Genomic DNA, 20,576 nt, shown 5'->3' with positions numbered 1-20,576 from the left:
TCACTACCACAGTGCAGCAGTGCAAAAGGCACCCCAGGTTACAGAGGTCAGAGGACACAGCTGTTTGTCCAGAGTGTACCCTAGGTATGTCCCAGTGGCGCAGCAAGCAGGGTGTATGCACAGCTTGTTGTTTCAGATGAGGTTTACACTTTAAGCACTGGCATAGCTGTTATCCCTTCACCCTCCCATTCCCTGGTCCTTCTCGCGTGAACAGAGAGCAGCAATGCCCGAAGTCCGAAGGTGCAAACAATTCGATGTTTATTGGGGTGAACTTCCGGCAAGCATGATTCCAATTTCCTTCCTCAGTGTCCCCCTTCCGAGCTCTGACACCACAGAGCCTTACCTGTGTCCCTGTTCCCATTCCCCCCCTTAGCGAAACATGATTCCAATTCCTCCCCCTTACTTCCTGATTGACTGCAGACTATATAGTAAAACTTGAGTTCTACTTAGCTATACCTTAACCAATCATTTTACTGACATTTAACTAACCAATCCTAACATATTGTAACATGATTATGTACCCAATTATATCCCACCACCTTAATTGGTTTACACCCAACAAAATTAATTATACAGCAGACAAGAAACAATCACAGAACCAGACAGAGATTATACAGACAAACAATAGGGAAATGGGGACTACAATGATAGAACAACACAGATTGAGAATTTCACATCCCAGCTATTGATAAGTGAGTTCTTGCCAGACAGGATGCTATCAAACTAAGTTTTCTTTAAATCTTCTAGGCTCTTCCCTTTCTCTGGAGGTGAGATTGGATCACGTTTTTAACAGCCCAAAACTACCTTATTTCAGTGTGACTGGTGAGGACGTGACCATACGCTTCCCAGTTTATGGCAGCCTCTGCTGCTTAGCCAAAGGCCTTAGCCTAAGAAAAGGCCTTAGACTATCATAGTGAGAGGAGGCCTATAAACAGGCAGACTGGTTTTGTCTCTTGTTTTATACCTCTATAACTAGCTAAGTGATAAGAATACACCTAAATTCTTAAAGTATAGGCTTTGCAGACAGGCTTGAATATCTATATCCTAACGATAGCTATTTTAAGTGAGTCTCAGTTGTGGCGGCTGGGATCACTCAAAGGGAGGTTACAGTTTGTTGTTTTCTGTTTGCTTATTTCAGGTAAGGGAGCTAGAAAAAGTAAAGCAGAAAAATGAGCACCAGCGAAACAGCTGCAAAGCTACAATTAGCCAGATTGGAGGCAGAAGAAAAGGAGAAAGAACAGGAACTCCATAAATGGCAGGCAGAAATGAGACGGAGAGAAGCATTTGCTGCACTGGAAGCAGAGGAAGCACCCACAGGCAAGCCCTGGAGCTGAGACAACAAGAAGCTGAAGCCCATAAGAGTCACTGGGCTGAAAGACAGAGGGGCTGAAGAGAAAGAGAGGAAACACAACCTGGAGCTAATAGAAAAACATGAAAAGATTCCAGAAAGTCACCAACGTCTCCCTCCACTCAAGGAACCCTCAGCTTTGTCCTTCATACAAAGAGCCAGACTGCACTGAGGAATCCCTCACCACTTTTGACATTCCTGAGGACGAGAAAGTCCCCACACTGATTGCAAAACTGTCTGGTAAAGCTTTAAATGTATTTACTGAAATGCCAAGCCAGGAAGCTTTGAAATATTCTGAATTTAAGAATGCTGTTTTACAAAGGTTTCAAATTACTCCTGAAGTGCACAGGTTGAGATTTAGAAATCTCAAGAAAAGTGCTGGCATGAGTCATAGCGAATATGCCTGGAAAATGTGTGATCTAATGAGAAAACAGGTAAAGGGGAAGGGGGCTGAGGATTATAACCATTTGTTTGCTGTCTTGGCTCAAGAATATTTCCTAAGTATATGTGTGATGAAGTGGGGACTTTCGCCTTGTAATGTTGCATGTGAATCTTACCGTCCTATACTAATTCTGTGTATACCTCAGTTTCCCTATGTACTGCACCAATGCCTATGTGGTGGGAATTGGGTGTGTGACTTTCACTGAGGCTCTCGGGGCAGGTGAGGCTGCTCAGCTGCCTGCAAGTAAGAGATGGCTGATGCCCTTTGTAACCTGAGACCCAGGAGGGGGACGCAACCACGTTACACTTTGCCCACGAAGCGAGACAAATATCGGAGGAGGAGCAATGTGGGAGGCCAGGCAGCAGGATCCAGGGCAGTCTGCTGTGGGAGACTGGAAAAGGGGGAGTCCAGGGCGTCTGGCCCGGGGTCCCCTCAAGACGGACTTTGCTGAAAGTCCCTGATTTCTGTGCTAAGAAGCTCTGTTCTACGCTGTGAGAAAGGAGCCCCAGAGGTCTCTGCAGTTCCCCTGGCGAGTTTTATGAGGACTTACCCTGAGGGTTGGATATGGAATTTATTAAGGTTGCTGTAGTAAATAACAAGGAGGTCATGGGGAGGAGAGACACCGGAGCCCAGATCTCCCTGGTCGAGGGAAGCATGGTCCAAAAGACTGACAGGTTACCTGACCAAATGGTGGGGCTTCTGGTAGTGGTACACCATAAAATCCCCATCCCTTTAGCCAAGGTGCATGTAGAATGGAAGGTTTAGAGGTGCCTGGACAGTTGGGGTGCTGCATGGGATCCCTGTGTGACGAAGTGGGAATATTCTTAACGTTTTCTCTGAATACTGTGTGGGTGCCTAAGTTTCCCCTATGCATTTCTTAAGTATCTCGGTACTGGGATAAGGGTGTGTGATTGTTGCAGAGCCCTAGAGGGCCAGAGTGAGGCTGTCTGCACAGAATGGCGGACACCCTGTCTCCTGGCAACTGATGGCCTGGGCCCCTACCCTGCAAGTGCCAACTGAAGGTGTTGGAGAACAAAGAGATCAGGTGGCCTCCTGGACCGGGAAAGAGACAAAGGCCAGAGAAGGGGCTGGAGGGGGTTTTCAGTTTGGAGCTGGTTGGGGAAAAGGAGGGAAGCCCAGACCGGGATCTGGGCTCCCTGGCCCCAAAATGGCCCTGACTGAGGGGGTCCTGTTGTCTGTATCTACAAGCTCTGTTTTGGACTGTGTTCCTGTTGTGTAATAAACCTTCTGTTTTACTGGCTGGCTGAGAGTCACAGTGAATCGCAGGAAGTGGGGGGTGCAGGGCCCTGGCTTGTTGGGCTGAAGCTAGCCCCCGCAGGGCAGAGAAAAGCAGCGCACCCTTGGGGCCCGGGGCGGAGATGACCCCTGTGACGGAAGGCGCTGTCCCAGATATCAGCGGCCAGTGTTTTGCACATGAAGGATAGACCTCACTGTAGAGAGCATAAGAGGATGTGTCCCAGAGGGGGGCCCAGGAAGAGAAAATGGGGAGGTGTTTTTTGAAGCAGATGGGAGACTGAATAGGGAGGCTCCTAAGGAAAAAACCCTAGAAGTAGTTGGTTGGGCCCACCCCGCACTGTGGGGAATTAATGGTGCTAGCACATGATTGTCCCATTGCTGGTTACTTCGGGGCCCAGAGAACCTATGAGAGGTGAAAGGGACATTTCTACGGGGCAGCAAGACAGAAAGAGGTGAGGAATTAGTGTGGGTCTTGTGAATTATGTCAACAAAGGGAAAGCGCTGCATGACCCAGGAAGATCCCCTGTGCCCCTTGCCTGTGATTCAAGAGGCACTTTACATGGACATTGTGGGCCCTGTGCCACATCCTGCCCAAAGGGGGAAGAAATACATCCTGGTGGGGGTGGATTTTGCCACTAGATCTCCTGAGGCGGTCGCTTGAACTAACATAAGGTTGATTCTGTGGCCAAAGCCCTTTTCTCTATTTTTAGCGGCGTGGGTTTCTCCTCAAGAGATTTGATCTGACCGTGGGTTACATGTCATGTCTCAGCTATTCAGTGAGTTGTGTGGGGTGAAACAACTAAAAGTCGCCCCCATAACCCAGAGCAAATGTTTGGTGGAGGGGGTCAATGGGACTCTAAAATCTGTGCTGGGAAGGTACGCAAATAAGAGAGATCAAGACTGGGATGAAACGCTACCCTGTTTGCTTATAGGGAGGTGCCCCAAGAATTGACAGGGTTCTCCCCATTTGATCTTCCCTATGCAAGGAAAGTGAGGGGACACCTAGATCTCATCAGAGACTCCTGGGAAGGGGACACTGAGGCAGCGGGTGAGCCATGATGGACGTGGATCAGACTAACCTCAGGGACAGTCAGTCTAAACAAAAGGCCTGCTAGGACCAACACACGTGTGACTGCTCTTTTGAAATGGGGACTTGGCGTTGGTGATAAGCCTTTTGAAAAAATACAAAATGTTACACTCTTGGGCGAGCCCTTTTGTGGAGACAGAAAAGGTGAATGAAGATACGTCTCATGTCACAAGGCCTAATGGTAACACTATCCCACGGCTGGTACGTGTAAAGACTCCACGCTTATGACAGCGGGGAAACCATGGGAAACATGACCTGTTGTGTAGAGGGGGAAACTGAGGCAGCCAAGGTTGCAGGGCAGGTGGAGACACAACCCCTCATTGGTCTGGTTTGCACCCAGGATGTGACAACCTTCTGGGTGGACTGTTCCCAAGGGGTCTCGTCTCTCCCAGGGGTCTGAAGTCATGTGGGCCCTCTGGGGTGCCCGGGTGAGAAACAGGGGTGCTGAAGTGAGGGCGCCCAGTTTTGGGGGAGTGGTGCCATGGGGCACACCCTTGCAAATACAGTATAAAAAGGTCACCTATTAGACAGGCAGTCCAAAGTTAGGAGTAACTCACCCTGTCAGTCGGTGATACTGGGGTATTCGATGGCAGCAGGGGTCAGGACTGGCAAAGGGGCAGCTATTGTCTAACATGGGCATGAGATGGCAGGATGGCAGCAGGGAAGGTCTCCATGATTTTATCATTAGATCCTGCTCCTTCCCTGAATAGAACCCAGGAGTCCTGAGGCCCACATCTCCCTGCTCTGACTCATTAGACCCCACTCCCCTCCCAGAGCCAGGGAGAGAACCCAGGAGTCCAGATTCAGGGCTTGCAGCAGTGGAGCAGGAGGTGAGGAAGCAGGACTGGCATGGGGATGTGGAGAGCACTCACCCCATCACGTGTACTGTGGGTATCTTGGGTTCAGGCTGTGCAGCGTGGGGGTTAGGAGCTCCCTTAGTGGTGGTGTGGGGCAGGCATAGGGAGCATGAGGGACTGCAGTCTGGAGGGTGGGGGGTGATATAGCCCGCAGAGGGGTGATCCCAGGGGAGCTGGCATCTCCAAGGAGGAAGGAGACAGACACACAGATAGAGATGTGAGGCCAAGGACTGCTCTGAAGCTTTAATAGTGTTGATCATATGGCAGAGAAAGTGCACCTGCTGGAGTGGGAAAGGAGGTAAATTTTTAGGGGAAACCCAGGGCCCACATACCAGGGGCTTGAGCAGCCTGGAAATGAGATACAGAGATAGAGGGAGAAGAGATCAGAGGGCAGACCCAGTGCCCAGATACTCAGGGAATGGGCACCTTGAAATGAGATAGCAAAATAGAAGGAGAGGTATGTGAGAGGCATGGACAGCTGGGCTGACAGATGGATGGGCTGACGGATGAGTGGGTTGACAGACAGATGGATAGATGGGTTCACAGACGGATAGATGGATGCGTTGAAGGAAGATGGACGGATGGGTTGACAGATGGATGAAGGGGCTGATGGATGGAAGGATTAGTGGATGGGTTGATGGACAGATGGATGGGTTGACGGATGGACGGGTTGACAGATGGATGGGTTCATGGATGGATGGATGGATAGGTTGAAGGACAGATGGACGGATGGGTTGATGGGCAGATGGGTTGACGGAGTGATGGGTTGGTTGTTGATTGATTGCATTGCAACCTACATTCTCCTCCCACCTTCGCGCCCTCACCCATGGGCTGTCTTCGGGGCTGGCGTGGCTGGGTTTTTCACTGCTGTTAGGCAGGAGTTCTTGTTGACGTCCTTCTCCTCACAGCTCTGGCAGCCCTGGTCATTGCACTGGTACATGGGAACATTACAGAGTGTTTGCCACGAGTTCCATACAAACTGCTTCCCCCGATTTATGTCCTGATCGAAAACCTCCTTGAAGGCCAAGGCGCGATGGTCTTCATCTATGGCGCCGAAGATCCCGTCCATGAGTTCCTGGATGCGATGGTCATCCTTCAGGCTGAGGCAGGTTCTCAGGCAGGGGGCGTAATAGGTGAAAAAGACGAAGCAGCGGTTCCAGCCACATTGGTTGTTCGGATATGACCTGGGGTAGCGGTTGTTGCCATGCATTTCATCCAAGGCACGGGTCTCCTGGCACTTGGTCTGGTCCCGGGACTTGTCCAGGAGGCGGGAGACGGGGCTCACCCCATTCTGGTCCAGGCTGAGCATCAGCCACTCCGAGTGCAGGGAACGTTGGCCACTTTTGTCAGGTTTGGCGGCGACAATGTGATCCCCCTCGTACAGAATGTCCGTCTCCAGCTTGGATTTCATCGCCTGGAGCTCGGCCACAGGCAGGTGATTCTGCAGATCACTCGGAATGATGCCATTGCACATGGACTGCGGCAAGGAGATGGCCACTGCATACTGAATGATGGAGGGGAGAGGGCGATACCTGGGATAGAGGGAGCAGGGGGAGCTTGAGCCCAGGGGAAATCATACCTTGAGCACAGGATTAATGAGCATGAACTGTGCAAACACCTGCACAGCCCACAAACATTCATCCTCCCCCTGCACCTCCAGAATCACCCCTCCCAGCTCTGGGCTCCATCTCCCCTCTGCACCCCCAGAATCATCCCTCCCAGCTCCAGACCCCATCTCCCCCCTGCACTCCCAGAATCACCGGTTCTGAGGCAATGGCTCTAGGTAACCCTATGATACCAGCAGACACAAGGGGTCCCTGCTACTCCCTTTGAGGCTAGGGGAGTGGGGCAGACCCAAAACACACACCCACACCCCAGGCCGGTCACTCACTGGTGGACATGATCCACGATGGCTTTGAGCGCTGCCGAGTTGATGCTCCCAGTGGTCTCTGGTCCGAAGCAGAGGAGAAGGGGCAGCAGCAGGAGTCCAGCCCTGGGCATCCGTCCTGACACCTGCACAGGACCCCACAGAATCAGTGCCCCCGGGCCCTGGGCACAAACCCAGAGTCCTCCAACCCACATGCCCTAGCCCCTGCTGTGCTACTGACAGGAGATGGGGCAGAGAGGAATCCCGTGGAGCTTGATGGGGTGGGGGAGTAGGTGAATGGCAAAGGAGACCCACATAGGATTACTTGGGGCAGGGGGCAGGCAGGAAGAGGGGTCACGCCTGGGGCTCCATGGGACAGGCGGTGGGAGGACAAGGGGGACTCACCAGGGTTTCCATGGGGCATGAGTAGGTGGGGGGCAATCACCAGGATTTCCATGGGGCAGGAGGAGGCAGGGGGGACTCACCATGGTTTCCATGGGGCAGGAGCAGGAGATGCTGTCACTCACTGACAGATGCTCACACCAGATCCCCAGTGATGGGCTTTCAGCTGAGTCCCTCCCAGCTCCTCTTTATACCGTTCGCCCAGCCTCTCCCCTGGCCCCACTGACCCTGTGGGGCGGGAGGCGGAGCAGGAGGGGGGGCGGGTGAGGCAGCCTCCAATTTCCAGCTGTGCCAACAGCAGCTGCTGGGCTGGGCCAGAGGGGGGCACTCTGGGGTCAGGGTGTCTGTGGTTTGCTGCAGATGTCGGCTACTGCCCTGAACACGGACCCGGTTCCCGAGCTGGCCTGGCCATGCCGCAGAGGGCCCTGGGGAGATACAGGACGCTGGTGCTGACGGCCCAGGCTTGGCACCATGGAGGCTGCAGGCCTGGCCCTGTGGACCCGTGTGGGGCCTTGGGGCCCAGCCCACTAATGGGGGGCGAGAGGGCAGGGCTGGTGGGTCGAGGAGCTGGTGGGGAGTGCAGCTGAGGTGAATAGACTCTCAGGGGTGGGCTGGGGCCCAGCAGCCAACCAGCACCAGGCCCCGCCCAGCCCATCTGCACCTTGGGGTGAACTGCCCAGAGGCCCCCGTCGCACCAGGCGCTGCCCAGACACAGATTCACTGAGATTGGGGCCCCATTGCTCCAGATGCTGCCCAGACACAGAGTAAGAGACAATATCTGGCCTGAGGAGCACGCGCCCTGTTATGGGGTTAAGTGGGTGTCATCTGGCCCAGATTTCCGAGGAAGCTGAATCAGCTGAATCCAAACAGCGAGGGGCCCAGTTTGCCCTGAAGTTTGGGGAAGTGAGAGCAGAGGAAGGTGCCGACCCCACTCATCAGCTGCTTGGATTTGGCTGACTGGGGCTGGGTTAGACTGAAGAACATGTCAGTGCTTTAGCCAGGCGGCACCAATGGGTCCTTTCACCCTGAGGTTCCTGGGTGCAGAATGCGGCCCAGCAATGCGGCGTGTGGTGGAGAAAGCTGAGGGTACTTCCTGGGCAGGGGTGGTGGGAGCAGGATTTGGAAATTATCTGAGTGCACTGTTGGAACCAGGGTGGGACTAATGCCTCGGCCCTATTCACCTGTGCCCAGCAGAGAGGTGGGAGGCAGGGGGACTCAGCAGGGTTTCCATGGGGCAGGAGTAGGGTGGGGGTGTCATGGTGGAAGATTGTCTCACACATGCAGGCTGCGTTGTTGTTGCTGCCCCGGCAGGCACCACTGGCCGTCCCCATGACGTGAAAGAGCCTCTTCTGCAGCCGCGTCCCCACGTGGGGTAAGCTGAGGGTGCAGATCAGGCTCTGGCTGTGGGTCCTAGGCAGGAGCCTCCCCTCTGGACACCAGGGAGCAGGCAACACTGGGACTGCTGGGTTGGGATCAGTGGGGCCGGGCAGCCGCCCCCATCCCCTCAGCTGGGCTCCACAGTGGCTCTCCGCATCTTTTCCAGCAAGTTTCTGGCCGAGCCCCCTCCCTTCTTCCAGAGCTGCCTGCAACTGGGATGGGGCTGGCTGGAGAATGGCCCTTTGACCCTGCACCGCCAAGGGCCGGAGCACAGTGAGAGCAGAGACATGGGCCACCAGCTAGGCCATGGGCTGGCCAGCCCTGAGGTCTGGGCCAGCTGCATCCCTGCCCCTCCCGCAGCCCCATCATCCTAGGAGAAGGGCTGGTGGCTAGAAGCAGGGGGACCATTTCCTGGCCCTCCCCAGTCAGCCAGAGCCCTGGGGAATGGTGGGTGGAGCATCGATCACAGGGCCCAGCCAGCGCCCTCCCCGGCCATCCAGCAGATGAGAGGGTCTAAGTCTCTGTGTGTCACACCCCAGGGATATTGCAAGCTCCTGGAGCCTGACCGGAGGGCAGCCACTGCCCCAGCCTTGGGATCCAGACACCCCTCGGGGTGTAGCCCTTCCCCCCCGGCACCTCCCTCTGGGCGTGGGAACCCAGCCATCCGCCCAGCCCCTGGGCACAGCATGCAACCTTCCCAAACTGCCCCCCCAGCATGAAGCTGCTGTTTCCAGTTTAATGCCCTCAGGTTGCACAGCCAGTGTGAAGCAAACATCACACGGGCACACGGTGCCCACTCTGACCTCGTTGTGCTCCTTATATTTGATCATGCAAAGCCCAGGGAAGTGTAGATCGTACTGTGCCATCAAACCTCCCAGGACCCTGGTGTCTCTCCACTGACTGCAAGGGAGTGGGGCCATTGACTCTGGCCTCGCTTTTGGCCCATGGACTCTCCTTAGTGAGGCCGTGTCTGTGGGTGGCGTGTGGTGTTTGGGCCCTGAGCCCGAGGGTCCGTCGGTCTCTCTCTCTCTCAGGTTGTTTTGGGTGTGAGTCCTTCAGGGAAATGATTCTCAGGGGTTTATTTCCCGTGGGGGGTTGAAGTAACTCCGCAGACTGTGCCAAGCTTGTGTCACTGCCCTGCAATCAGAGTGAGGGGAGTGACTATTATGGGCCAGACCTCCTGCTGGTGCTGAAATCAAGGGGGTTACACCGATCACACCAGCTGGGATCTGGCCCTGTCTGCTCAATCCCTCTCCATTTCCCCACTCCAAGGGGATGAAAAACCAACCTAGGCCCAGCCCCTCCCTGCACACACAGCCCTGGCCAGCGGGGACCCCAGACTGCAGTGCTGCCCTTCCGCACACCCTAAAAAAGAGTTAAGCTGGCACCATCCTTCATCAGCAGAGACCTGACTCCTCCCCCTGCCCCACAGCCCTTGGTGAGTGCCCCCCACTGCCTTAAGGGAAAGCCTGGCAGTGTGTGACAGATGAGCGCCCCCTCTTGGCCACTCACCAGATTGCTGTGAGGGAACCCAGCCGCTGGATCCTGAGTATGAAGAAAGCCCTGACTTTGTCCCTGTCTTGAGGTCCCCTGGCACACTCTTGGGGTGCAGACCCTCTCCCTAGCACCCGCCCTGACAGCTTAGACACATGGCGCCCTGCCCAGCCCCTGGAACCAGAACCATGGGCAGAACCCGAGATTCCTGGTTACCTGTATGCTGCTGCTGACAACTGAATAGTTGTGTAACCCAGTGAGACAACATTTGTCAAGTCCTTCTCCCGTTGCTGGTGTAGGAAGGTGCTAGTTATTACTCGTTGAGCTCAGCTAATAAGGGCCTAAGTTAGGGAGCTAAAGTGTAAGGGGTTCAAACATTGCTGTTGATCTATGTGGGGGCTGAGTGTCTTTTCATTCTGGGTTTGTACAGCACCTAGCATGATGGGGCCTGGTCCAGGACTGGGGTCCTAGGTGCTACCATGCTCTTGTTTCATGCAAATCATGCAGTGAAAAGACCCCTTGAAAACAGGTTCTAAACTCCGACGCTGGGTCAGTTGTGTTGTGAAACACTGACATACACACATCAGGTGTTTGTCGCATGCTTTGCCTGTGGAACGCCCTAGTGCGGGTGTGTGGTTGGCCTCCTGCGCCGTGAGTAGTGAACCACTCGATAGCACTTATCACCATGTATTTTTGACAGGCTTCCATGCCCTTTTTATGATTTATGTCCCGCCCTCCTGTCCTGTTTCTGGTCATGGACACTTTTGGTGCTGTCGGCCATTTTGAAATTATTTATTTATTTTTGTATTGGGCAATGTCAGGGGGTACTTGTGTGCATGTGGTTTGACATGTTTGGCTGGGTTTTGAGAGAAATTAAAGAAAAGGATTTTTTTAAAAATAAAGAAAATAAAGAGCTCTTTGTTAGGTTGAGAGAAAGTTTAGTGAGCACAGGGTAGAGAGAGGGTTTTAAAACGTGCTTTATAGAAAAAAGTAAGTTTTTTTAAAAACAGAAAATAAAAAGGGTTATTTTAAATGAAAGAATAGAGATGAGGATGTTTTAAAGGTTTATGAAAGAAAGAGGGAGAAATAAGGTAAAGAAAATAGAGATTTCTTTGTTGGGTCAAGAGAAAGTTTAGTGAACACAGGGCAAAGAGATTTTAAAGGAGAGAAAAGACAACACATGGCTGGCTGAGAGAGAGAGAGGAACAGTTTACCCCTAGCAGCTGCCCCAAGTGAAATGATAGGTGAGCCTTGGAAGCAAACCAAGCCTCTTGGGTGGACCAATCAGAAGCTGTTCTACAGGCACATCATAGAATGCATTCTTCCTGAACCAATCATAACATACCAACATTTTAAAACAAGAGCCACCTCCTCCCGCCCTCCCTCACCCCCCCACACCTCCCTTCTGACTGGTTTGAAGATAAGCCCTTTTCTTAATTCTTTTGCTAACAGATGTTCTATTTCGCTCAAAAAATACATCAGGTTGCTTTTTAAAGTTTAGATTTTTACAAAACATGAGAAACAGTGAATGTATATCCCCATCATTGACAATAAAAGTTATATCAAGCTTTCTTATTTCATTGACTGGAAAATGACTTTAGCTGTAAGCTTTTTAAAGGGGAAACAAACCCTTTAAATGTTTTTTTGCTAACAGTGAATATAAAGATGTTCTATTTCTCGCAAAAATATACCAGCTTGTTTTTTAACGTTATGCCTGAAGGAAAACTTCTGTAAAGAAATTCTACAAAACTCCCATAGGCTGACTTAAGAGAATGCATCCGATGAAGTGAGCTGTAGCTCACAAAAGCTTATGCTCTAATAAATTTGTTAGACTCTTTAAGGTCCCACAAGTACTCCTTTTCTTTTTAAGAGAAGAAGCAGCTCATGTAAAAGAGTGAACACATTTTACCAGAGATAAGGAATCTCTTTTTCCCCACCACACACACTTTGAAGATATTAGACCCTGAAGAAACAAACCGTTTTTAAAAGTTTACTTAATTTTCATACCTAACTAATTATCATTTTTGCAAGACAAATATTTTAGTCTAAAGGCCATGCCTAGTAAGAAACCCGCTGTGTACAGGAATGTCAATGGTAAAGAAATAGCAATATAGCCATTTATAATACAAATAAAATGTATTTAACACGTTCTTTTTAACTGTTCTACAATAAAAGTTTAAAGGAGAGAAATTCTTAAGCAACAGGTCCCCCCTCCTTTTTTTTCCCAGAAGAAAATTATGCAAAGGAGGTAGATAAAAACTGACCCCCCTACACACACTTTCTTCTTTCCTAATGTTTTTAAAAATTTAAACCAAGGACAAATCAACTTTTAAAACATTAATGAAAGGGAACAGGCACGTAGATTTCTTTATTTAGTTTTGTTAAAGACACTTGTGAAAGTTATATCAAACGTCCTTATTTCATTTACTGGAAACTGACTTTAGCTTTGTAAAGGGCGAATGTCATTTACAATAAAAGTTTAAGAGAAATGAATAAGGTATAAAATGGTATAAAAGGTATAAAAAAGGTACAAAATATGAATAAGGTATAAAAATAATATAAAACTAAAGGTGCAACAGCACCAATCCTCCCATGTCTTTAAATAGAAACTCCTCCTTACTTAGGGAGAGAGATCGACGGACTTCTGAAACTTTAGCCCTAAACTATTGGCTAACCGTTGTATGAAAGAGGATGAGCCATTTAAATGTGGGGTGGGGGTGAGTAAGATGGGGTTGATTAAAGATGGCAAGGCCCTGGCCAACACCAGCTGTCAAACTGCTCATGAAAATGTGTTATATGGGCAACATTGTGGGACCTGAAGAAACAAACATATCATTGACACAAACGGTGTTTGAGATGGGTCATGGGAGTGGGGAAACAGGGATAGCCACCAACGACTGTGGCCACAAGAATGACGTGGAGGAGAAACATGAGGCCAGATCGCTGAGCCAAGTTTTGCTTGATGTACGAAGGGATGTATGAAGGCGGGAACGTTCAAGGGGATTTGGTGGGGTCCTGGTCACCAGTGCTCGGTTGGCTAGAACCTTTTGGCTCAAGCCTGCATAGATACATATTATTTTGGGGGGGGGTTTTAAGCTGCATGCTGAAGGGGTCTCTTGACACACAGTGTAAAATGTTTTAAAAACACATTATGAAGAAGTACAAAGATGCCTTACATGTATTTCTTATGGTAATTTTTTCAGCAGCTGAGCAATGGTGCTTCAGAGGATTTGGAGATTCTGGACGCTGACAGCTCGGAAGGGACAAACGGATTGCGCCTGATCTGTTTTTGCCCAGACCCAAAGACATGCTCAGCAGGATGCCGAAAGAGAGGGAGATGCTTATTCTACAGGCCTGTACTATCTATCATTGAGGAAGAAATATGGAATTGAGCCTCTGCAAGTTTATAAAACCATTATGCGCACAACTGTACGAGTTGCTGTGCACAGAATCATCAAGCAGGGCCTGAGAGAGAAGCAAATTAGGATTGCCCTGGGTGATGAGATTGAAATTGAGATGCCCCCGATCAGAGGAGTCACGACTAAGTGAACTGGTCTGTAGATGATGTAAACTGTAAAATTAAAGAAATTAGTGGTAGCTTGTGTAACGAGAGTGCTTTAAATATGATCAAAACAATGAGGAGTCCGGTGGCATCTTAAAAACTAAGAAATTTATTTGGGCATAAGCTTTCGTGGGTAAAAAACCCACTTCTTCAGAGGCATGGTGTGAAAATTACAGATACAGGCATAAATATATATTGGCACATGAAGAGAAGGGAGTTACCTTACAAGTGGAGAACCAATGTTGAAGGCCAATTCAATCAGAGTGGATGTGGTCCACTCCCAATAATTTATGAGGAGGTGTCAATACCAAGAGAGGGAAAATTGCTTTTGTAGTGAGCCAGTCACTCCCTGTCCCTCTTCAAGCCCAAATTGATGGCGTTAAGTTTGCAAATGAATTGTAGTTCTGCAAACTCTTTTTTTTGCAAACTTAATGTCGGTGCCTATGTGTAAAACCCTTCTTTACATGAGGGTTTTGTATTACATACCTATTCCCCAGGAACTTATTTCTTCACAATTGACATTCACATACACAAGGGTTTTCTTACTAGGCAGGCCTGCTGACGGGGGGTGGGGGGTGGGGGGAAAGGGGACAATTGCCTGGGTGGGCCACAAGGCTCCCAAGCACGCGCAGGGTGGTGACCGCTCCGGGCCCTGCACTTTGGGGGGCCCTCAGTCCGGTGCGATTGACTGGCGCGGTCAGTCCTGGAAGTGACGGATTTGTCACTTCCGCCCTGCCCCCCACCGCCGCTCCGGGGCCCGGAATTGCTGTCAGTGGGCCTGTTACTAGGCATGTCCTTTCAACTAAAATCTTTATGCTGCAGAAATGATAATTATTTAGTTATGAAAATTAAGTAAATGTAGCATCTCTTTAGGCTGCATTGTTTAATTTTAAGCCTGTGCTTTCGCTGCAAAAGGTAACAGCTTTTAAAAAACATGCTGCTTCAAGCAGGCCTCATTGTTTGCTAATTTTTTTTGTTGAAACACATATGTAAACTCCCCTCAACTGACACTTTTCATATTCTACCCAGTTATTATTTCGGTAGTTTTAAAACTCTTATTTTGAAAAGGATAGGCTAGTGTATCTTAAACATTTTTATTTCACTAAACTTCTAGAAAACATTCCTAAAAGAGGCCTTGTTATGTTACAGCTGCTTCAATGCTTGTTTTTTCATGATAAACTTTTAAACTTTTTTTAAAAGCTTTATTTGATATGATTAAACACTGAATATTTAGTGAAAGAATATAAAAGATTTAAATTGAGGGAAAAAAACTCAAGAAAAGGGGTGGGGGGTTCAGGTGCAGGGAGTAGGGTGGTGTTGGTGATGGTGGTCATTTCTTCAAAAAACAAGGGGGAGGGGTCAATTTTTATCTACCTCCTCCATGCAGTTTTCTTCTAGGAAAACAAAGGAGGGGGGACCTGTTACTACATGATCTCTCTCCTTTAAATTTTTATTGTCAATGGTGGGGATATGACATTCACTGTTTTTCATGTTTTATATCAACCTAAACTCTAAAAAGCAAAACTGGTATTTTTTTTGAGAGAAGGGTTTGTTTCTTCGGGGTCAGTGTTTATCTTACATCTTCAAAGCAGTTAGAAGGGGGTGGCTGGTTCTTGCAGTAAAATATAAGGTTTTCCTTTAAATTTGAAAAAGTAGCCCATTTCTTTGTAAAAGCTGCTTTCTTGGTGGCTGTGACGGTCGGTGCCCCCCAAAAGGCTTTATGGAAATATGCTTATGAATATATATGACATAACTGGAATATGTTCTATGCTGCATATGCCATGTAACTTATCTATGTAAAGGTTATGATCTACTGAATCTATTAATCCTATTTGTATGTATGTATCATTTTTGTATTTGAAGTTATGAATATTGGCTGCATACTTGTTTGATTCTGAGTAGGTTGTAGTGAACCACTTGGTCAGCTTTCTGAGAAAAGACTATTCTCAGTAAGTGCCTAATCAAGAAACACTTAAGCCAACAATGAACTTGGACAGGTTTCAGAGTAGCAGCCGTGTTAGTCTGTATTCGCAAAAAGAAAAGGAGTACTTGTGGCACCTTAGAGACTAACAAATTTATTTGAGCATAAGCTTTCATGAGCTACAGCTCACTTCATCGGCTCACGAAAGCTTATGCTCAAATAAATTAATGAACTTGGAGACACCAGTCCACATCTGGGCTTTCCCAGGAATGTGGCCTGGCTGGTAAGGAACTCAGTCATGCATGGACATGTGACTTGCCCAGGTGGCTCCCAAACTCCATTTTGTAGCTGGACTTTGCATAGGAGAGACGAGGGGGTCTCCACCCACAAGAGAAAGTCTATTTAAGCCCGTGGGAGACCCCTCCCTTTGGTCTTCAGCTGGCTAAAGAAAGAGCCTCTCCACCCCCAAGGATACCTGAAAGAAACTGGAACAAAGGACAGGGGTTGTGAGTGATTGCTGGACCCAGACTAGAAAGAGACTAGTCTCTAAAAGACAGCTTACTGGAACTAGTGAGGATTTTATCTGTATTCAATTTGAATAGACATAGACTTGCATGTTTTACTTTATTTTGCTTGGTAATTCAGTTTGTTCTGTCTGTTACTACTTGGAACCACTTAAATTCTACTTTCTGTATTTAATAAAATCACTTTTTACTTATTAACTCAGAGTATGTGTTAATACCTGGGGGGGGGGGGGAACAGCCATGCATATCTCTCTATCAGTGTTATAGAGGGTGAACAATTTATGAGTTTACCCTGTATAAGCTTTCTACAGGGTAAAATGGACCTATTTGGGTTTAGATCCCACTGGGAGTTGGGCATCTGAGTGTTAAAGACAAATACACTTCTGTAAACTGTTTTCAGTTAAGTCTGCAGCTTTTGGGCACTTGGTTCAGACCCTGGGTCTGTGTTGGAGTAGATGGGCGTGTCTGGCTCAGCAAGACAGGGTGCTGGAGTCCCAGGCTGGCAGGGAAAGCAGGGGTAGAAGTAGTCTTGGCACATCAGTTGGCAGTTCCCAAGGGGGGTTCTGTGATCCAACCCGTCACAGTGTCATCTAGTATAAAAACCTGCTAATATAGCTTTATTATTATCATGCAGTTCTTCTAGCCTTTTATTGTAAACGCTGGGGATATGATATTCTCCATTTACAAAGCTAACAGCTAAAGTCAATTTCCAGTAAATGAAATAAGGAAGCTGGATATAACTTTCACAAGTGTCCTTCAATGTAATTTCACTGCTGCTGCAAAACTAAATAAAGAAATAGATATGCCTGTTCCCTTTAATTAATGTTTTAAAAGTTTGTTTGTCCTTGGTTTACATTTAAAAACATTAGGGAAGTAGAAAGTGCGTGGTGAGGAAAAACAGATTCCTTATCTCTGGTAAAATGTGTTAACTTGTTCCATAAGCTGTTTTTCACGTTTCTCTATACTTTTTCTCTCTATTCTTTAAAACCCTTTCCCCTCATTTTCCTCTTTCTTTATGTAACTTTATTTTTACTCTTTTATTTGATTTCTTTCTCTATTCTTTAATGCAAAATACCCCTTTTTATTTTCTTTAAAATCCTCTTTTCTTTCTCTTTTTTTTTTCAAAATAACCCTTATTTTTTCTCTAAAGCACTTTTAAAGCTCTCTTTGCTCCTCTGTCTTGCTGCTTTCTATACTTTTATTTCAAAGTAACTTTTTTACTTTCTCTTTTTTAAAAATACTTTTTTTCTCTAAAGTCTTCTTAAAACCCTCTCTTTATCCTATGCTCATTAAACCCTCTCTCAACCTAACAAAGAAATCTTTATTTTCGAAATAACCCTTTTTATTTTTCTCTCTATTCTTATCTTTATATTTTACTCTTTTCTTTCATAAACCTTTTGCTTTTCTTTAATTTATTTAAACAATTCTTTTTATTTTCTCTTTTCTTAAAAAAACTTTCTTTTTTTCTCTAAAGCACTTTTAAAAACCTTCTTACTGCCGTGTGTTCACTGACACTGGTTCTCTTGCCAAGCATGTCAATACACAGGCACACCAGCACCCCTAATATTCCCCAAGAAAAAAATATTTCAAAATTGCCAATGGTGCCAAACGTGTACAGGACCAGAAATGGGACCGGAAGGTGGGACATAAACCCTAGAAAGGGCATGGAAACCTGTCAAAAATATATGGTGATGGACTTATTGAGCAGTATATTACTCAGGAACAGGAGCTCTGGGCAGCTGTTGATCTTAAAAGAAATTGGAGGGCCAAATCTTCTAGTCCTTAATCAAGTAAAACATCTATTGCCATCAGCGTCTCCACTCATGGATATTAACATGTTCTCAATAATTATACATTTCATACTTAAATATCTCACCCACCTTATCCATGGCTACACATATGCATTGGCTCAGGGAGTACATTTTCTGGCATACTCTGAACAATGCTGAGCATATAGATGGTGCCCCAGTTAATAATAAAAATCATGACAATAATTGTCGACCTTATGGACTTTGTGGATGCGATTTCTGTTCTTTGTTCTGGAATTGGCCTGAATATAACTGAAACCCTAAGAATCTGAGGCGTAAACACATCTGATCCTCATACGGCACTTTCTCATTCCTTCCTTTTCTCAAACTCAGAACAAAAAATGACAAAACAAAATGGTTTTCAGTTAAAATGTAAAATTGCACAGCAGCCCTTGCTCTGCAACCTGCCACCCCTTGGGAGTTAAGTAATCTCCTCTCATTTGACTCTTGTTCTCTCTCTTTCTTTCTTCATCCTTCCTGACCTCTGTGCTGCTTTTCATGCTGTCAACCATGACATTCTTCGCAACTGACTGGGGCCATTTGCTAGAGTCTCGGAGAATTGGCCTTCTTGGTTTTGCTCCCATCTATCACCATCCTCTTTTTTTGCATCATGCAGCAGATAGATGGGCTGGGCCAGTGGACAAGGAGCTGCCCTGAGAGACCTGGGTTCTACTTTCCTCATGGACTTCCTGTATGACCTCAGGCCAGTGCCTTAGGGAAAGAGTTTCCAAAGTTTTTAGGCACCCAAAGATGCAGCTAGGCATCCAGTGGTGGGATTTACAAAGCACCTAACCTACTAGGCGCTTTTAAAAATCCCACTAGGTGCCTAGATTCCTTTGAAAATCTGGCCGTACGTCTCTCTAGGCCTCAGTGCCCCATCTGTACAATGCGGATAACAGGACTGCTCTACTACACCGAGGGGCTGTGAGGAGAAATAGGTTCGACACTGTGAGGAGCTCAGATACTATGGGGATGGGGCCACACGACAGGTAGAGTGGGGACTTCTCTGTACCACTGCTCTCCCTTCCCTTGGTTTTGGCCTCTTCTTTTCACCCACGTCCCTCAAATCTCCCTCTTTTCTGAATGTAAACTTGGCTCAGAGGGCCTGGCTGTATTTCTTCTCGGACCCCTGCATTCTCTCTTCAACACCCCCGCCCCCTCCTGCCCTGAAGAGGGATTCCTGTTTTGCAGGCTCATCTAACCACTTCCAGATACTTCACTGAATTACCAGCCCTTTCTTATCTTCTGCCTCTGTTTGTAAACAAAATACTGACTCCCTGCCCTGGGGGCACAAGCTGGGAGCAGGACTCTCCTCTGCGAACCCACATTCCACACTCATGCTGTGCTGTAGTAAAGAGCTCCGCCAGGGAGCACACCTCCTGTATGAACCTTGGGGGGGGGGGGCAGGAGCACCCCCTGCGACCCCTAAATGGCACCCCATGTCCATTGGCAAAGGCCGTGAAAGGAGAGTTATGGGCAGCCTTGTGTGCAATGGGAAGGTGGGGAGGGATGCACAAGTCTTTCCCCTTCACTTCTTTATTGTGCGATTGAACGATCCTTGTAATTTTCCATTAAATAGAATTCATTCAGATTGCTACAATTCCTTCACTGTGCATTGCCCAGAAGTTCAGGCTTTATCGGGTTCTTTTGCATTTGATTAGAGCCGCCTTCCCAGAACAGAAACATATTTCTTCTCCTCTGAATTATCTTAAGAAGCACGGGCTTTAATGACAGGCACCTGACCCTAGCAGTGGCCTTTACCATCCACCCGTCCACGTCAGCTAATCCCTGCCTGGATAGGGATCAGGTGAGACTGGCTCAAGGAGAGAAGCTGGATGAAATGAAATCGGCATGTACGAATCACCAAGCCAGGGCAGGCCCGCGTTTCTACCTAACTGGCTCTCCTGCCCCCCATTCCACTTTCCCAGCCTCGTCCCATCAGTTCAGGTCACGTACATGCCCCAATGCATATGGACGTGCGTCCAGCGCTGGAGCTGGAGCGCTTTGTCTGGCAGTTCTCGTGAACTCCATGTCGTTGTGCACCCAGCCGAGGGCGTACAGGGTAGATCTGCCCCGGTCCCCAGTCAGCCCTTTCCCACCGGGGGTTGGGTCTCTGTCTCCCCGCTGCTCTGTGAGCTTGTGTCCCATCTGATCCAGCCAGTGTGGGGGCTGGCAGAAAACACGCAAACTAGAGTCTGTTCCTTGTGCTCGTGACGTGTCTTCCTGCAGTTCACCAGCAGATGGCAGCAGATGGCCAGGTTAATCATCAGCCAGCTCAGTGCCTCACTTGGTCACTATCTGGGTTGACTCCGGATTCACCCCCAGGGCCCAGAATCTGTGGCCAGAACCTGGCCCATTGAGCCCCGCTGCAGTTAAAGCCCTCAGTCTGTCTGGGGTGAATAATGTGCAAGAACAAACCAGGTCAGGGCCAGGTTGTGGAGGACAGGGATGAATCTGGGCATCTGACCAGTTCTTAAACGGGCGGGAAGAACTCCCCGGTTAGCGCCGGCGTAGCTGAGTGGGAGTTTACCTCATATTCCTCTGTGATGCCATGGAGCTGCACCTGTTCACACCGGCTGGGGATCTGGCCTGTTGATGCTAATGGAGCAGGGCCAATTTACACCCGCTGG

At 48.4% G+C, this 20,576-nt stretch overlaps 1 protein-coding gene and 2 long non-coding RNA genes across 3 annotated transcripts; 2 read left to right on the top strand and 1 right to left on the bottom strand.

The window, feature by feature from the left end:
- Window positions 1–574: 574 nt before the first annotated feature.
- LOC122463620 lies at window positions 575–13,871 on the top strand. Its single transcript, XR_006287164.1, has 3 exons — window positions 575–692; window positions 1,139–1,588; window positions 13,335–13,871. It is a non-coding gene; the product is annotated as an uncharacterized LOC122463620 (long non-coding RNA).
- LOC119564948 lies at window positions 5,210–7,435 on the bottom strand. Its single transcript, XM_037888673.2, has 3 exons — window positions 7,344–7,435; window positions 6,883–7,004; window positions 5,210–6,523 (listed from the first exon to the last, which is right to left on the bottom strand). The coding sequence occupies exons 1-3, from the start codon at window positions 7,353–7,355 to the stop codon at window positions 5,812–5,814; spliced, it is 846 nt and encodes a 281-aa protein (XP_037744601.1). The 5' UTR covers window positions 7,356–7,435; the 3' UTR covers window positions 5,210–5,811.
- Window positions 13,872–14,999: 1,128 nt separating the features above from the next.
- LOC122463626 lies at window positions 15,000–17,527 on the top strand. The gene is made up of 2 exons (XR_006287170.1): window positions 15,000–15,378; window positions 16,723–17,527. It is a non-coding gene; the product is annotated as an uncharacterized LOC122463626 (long non-coding RNA).
- Window positions 17,528–20,576: the final 3,049 nt, after the last annotated feature.

This window comes from Chelonia mydas, chromosome 23 (assembly GCF_015237465.2).
Source record: "Chelonia mydas isolate rCheMyd1 chromosome 23, rCheMyd1.pri.v2, whole genome shotgun sequence".
In the NCBI taxonomy this organism is placed as follows: Eukaryota; Metazoa; Chordata; order Testudines; family Cheloniidae; genus Chelonia; species Chelonia mydas.
The sequence above is the reverse complement of the archived record's forward strand: the minus strand, read 5'-3'. Positions and strand labels throughout refer to the sequence as shown.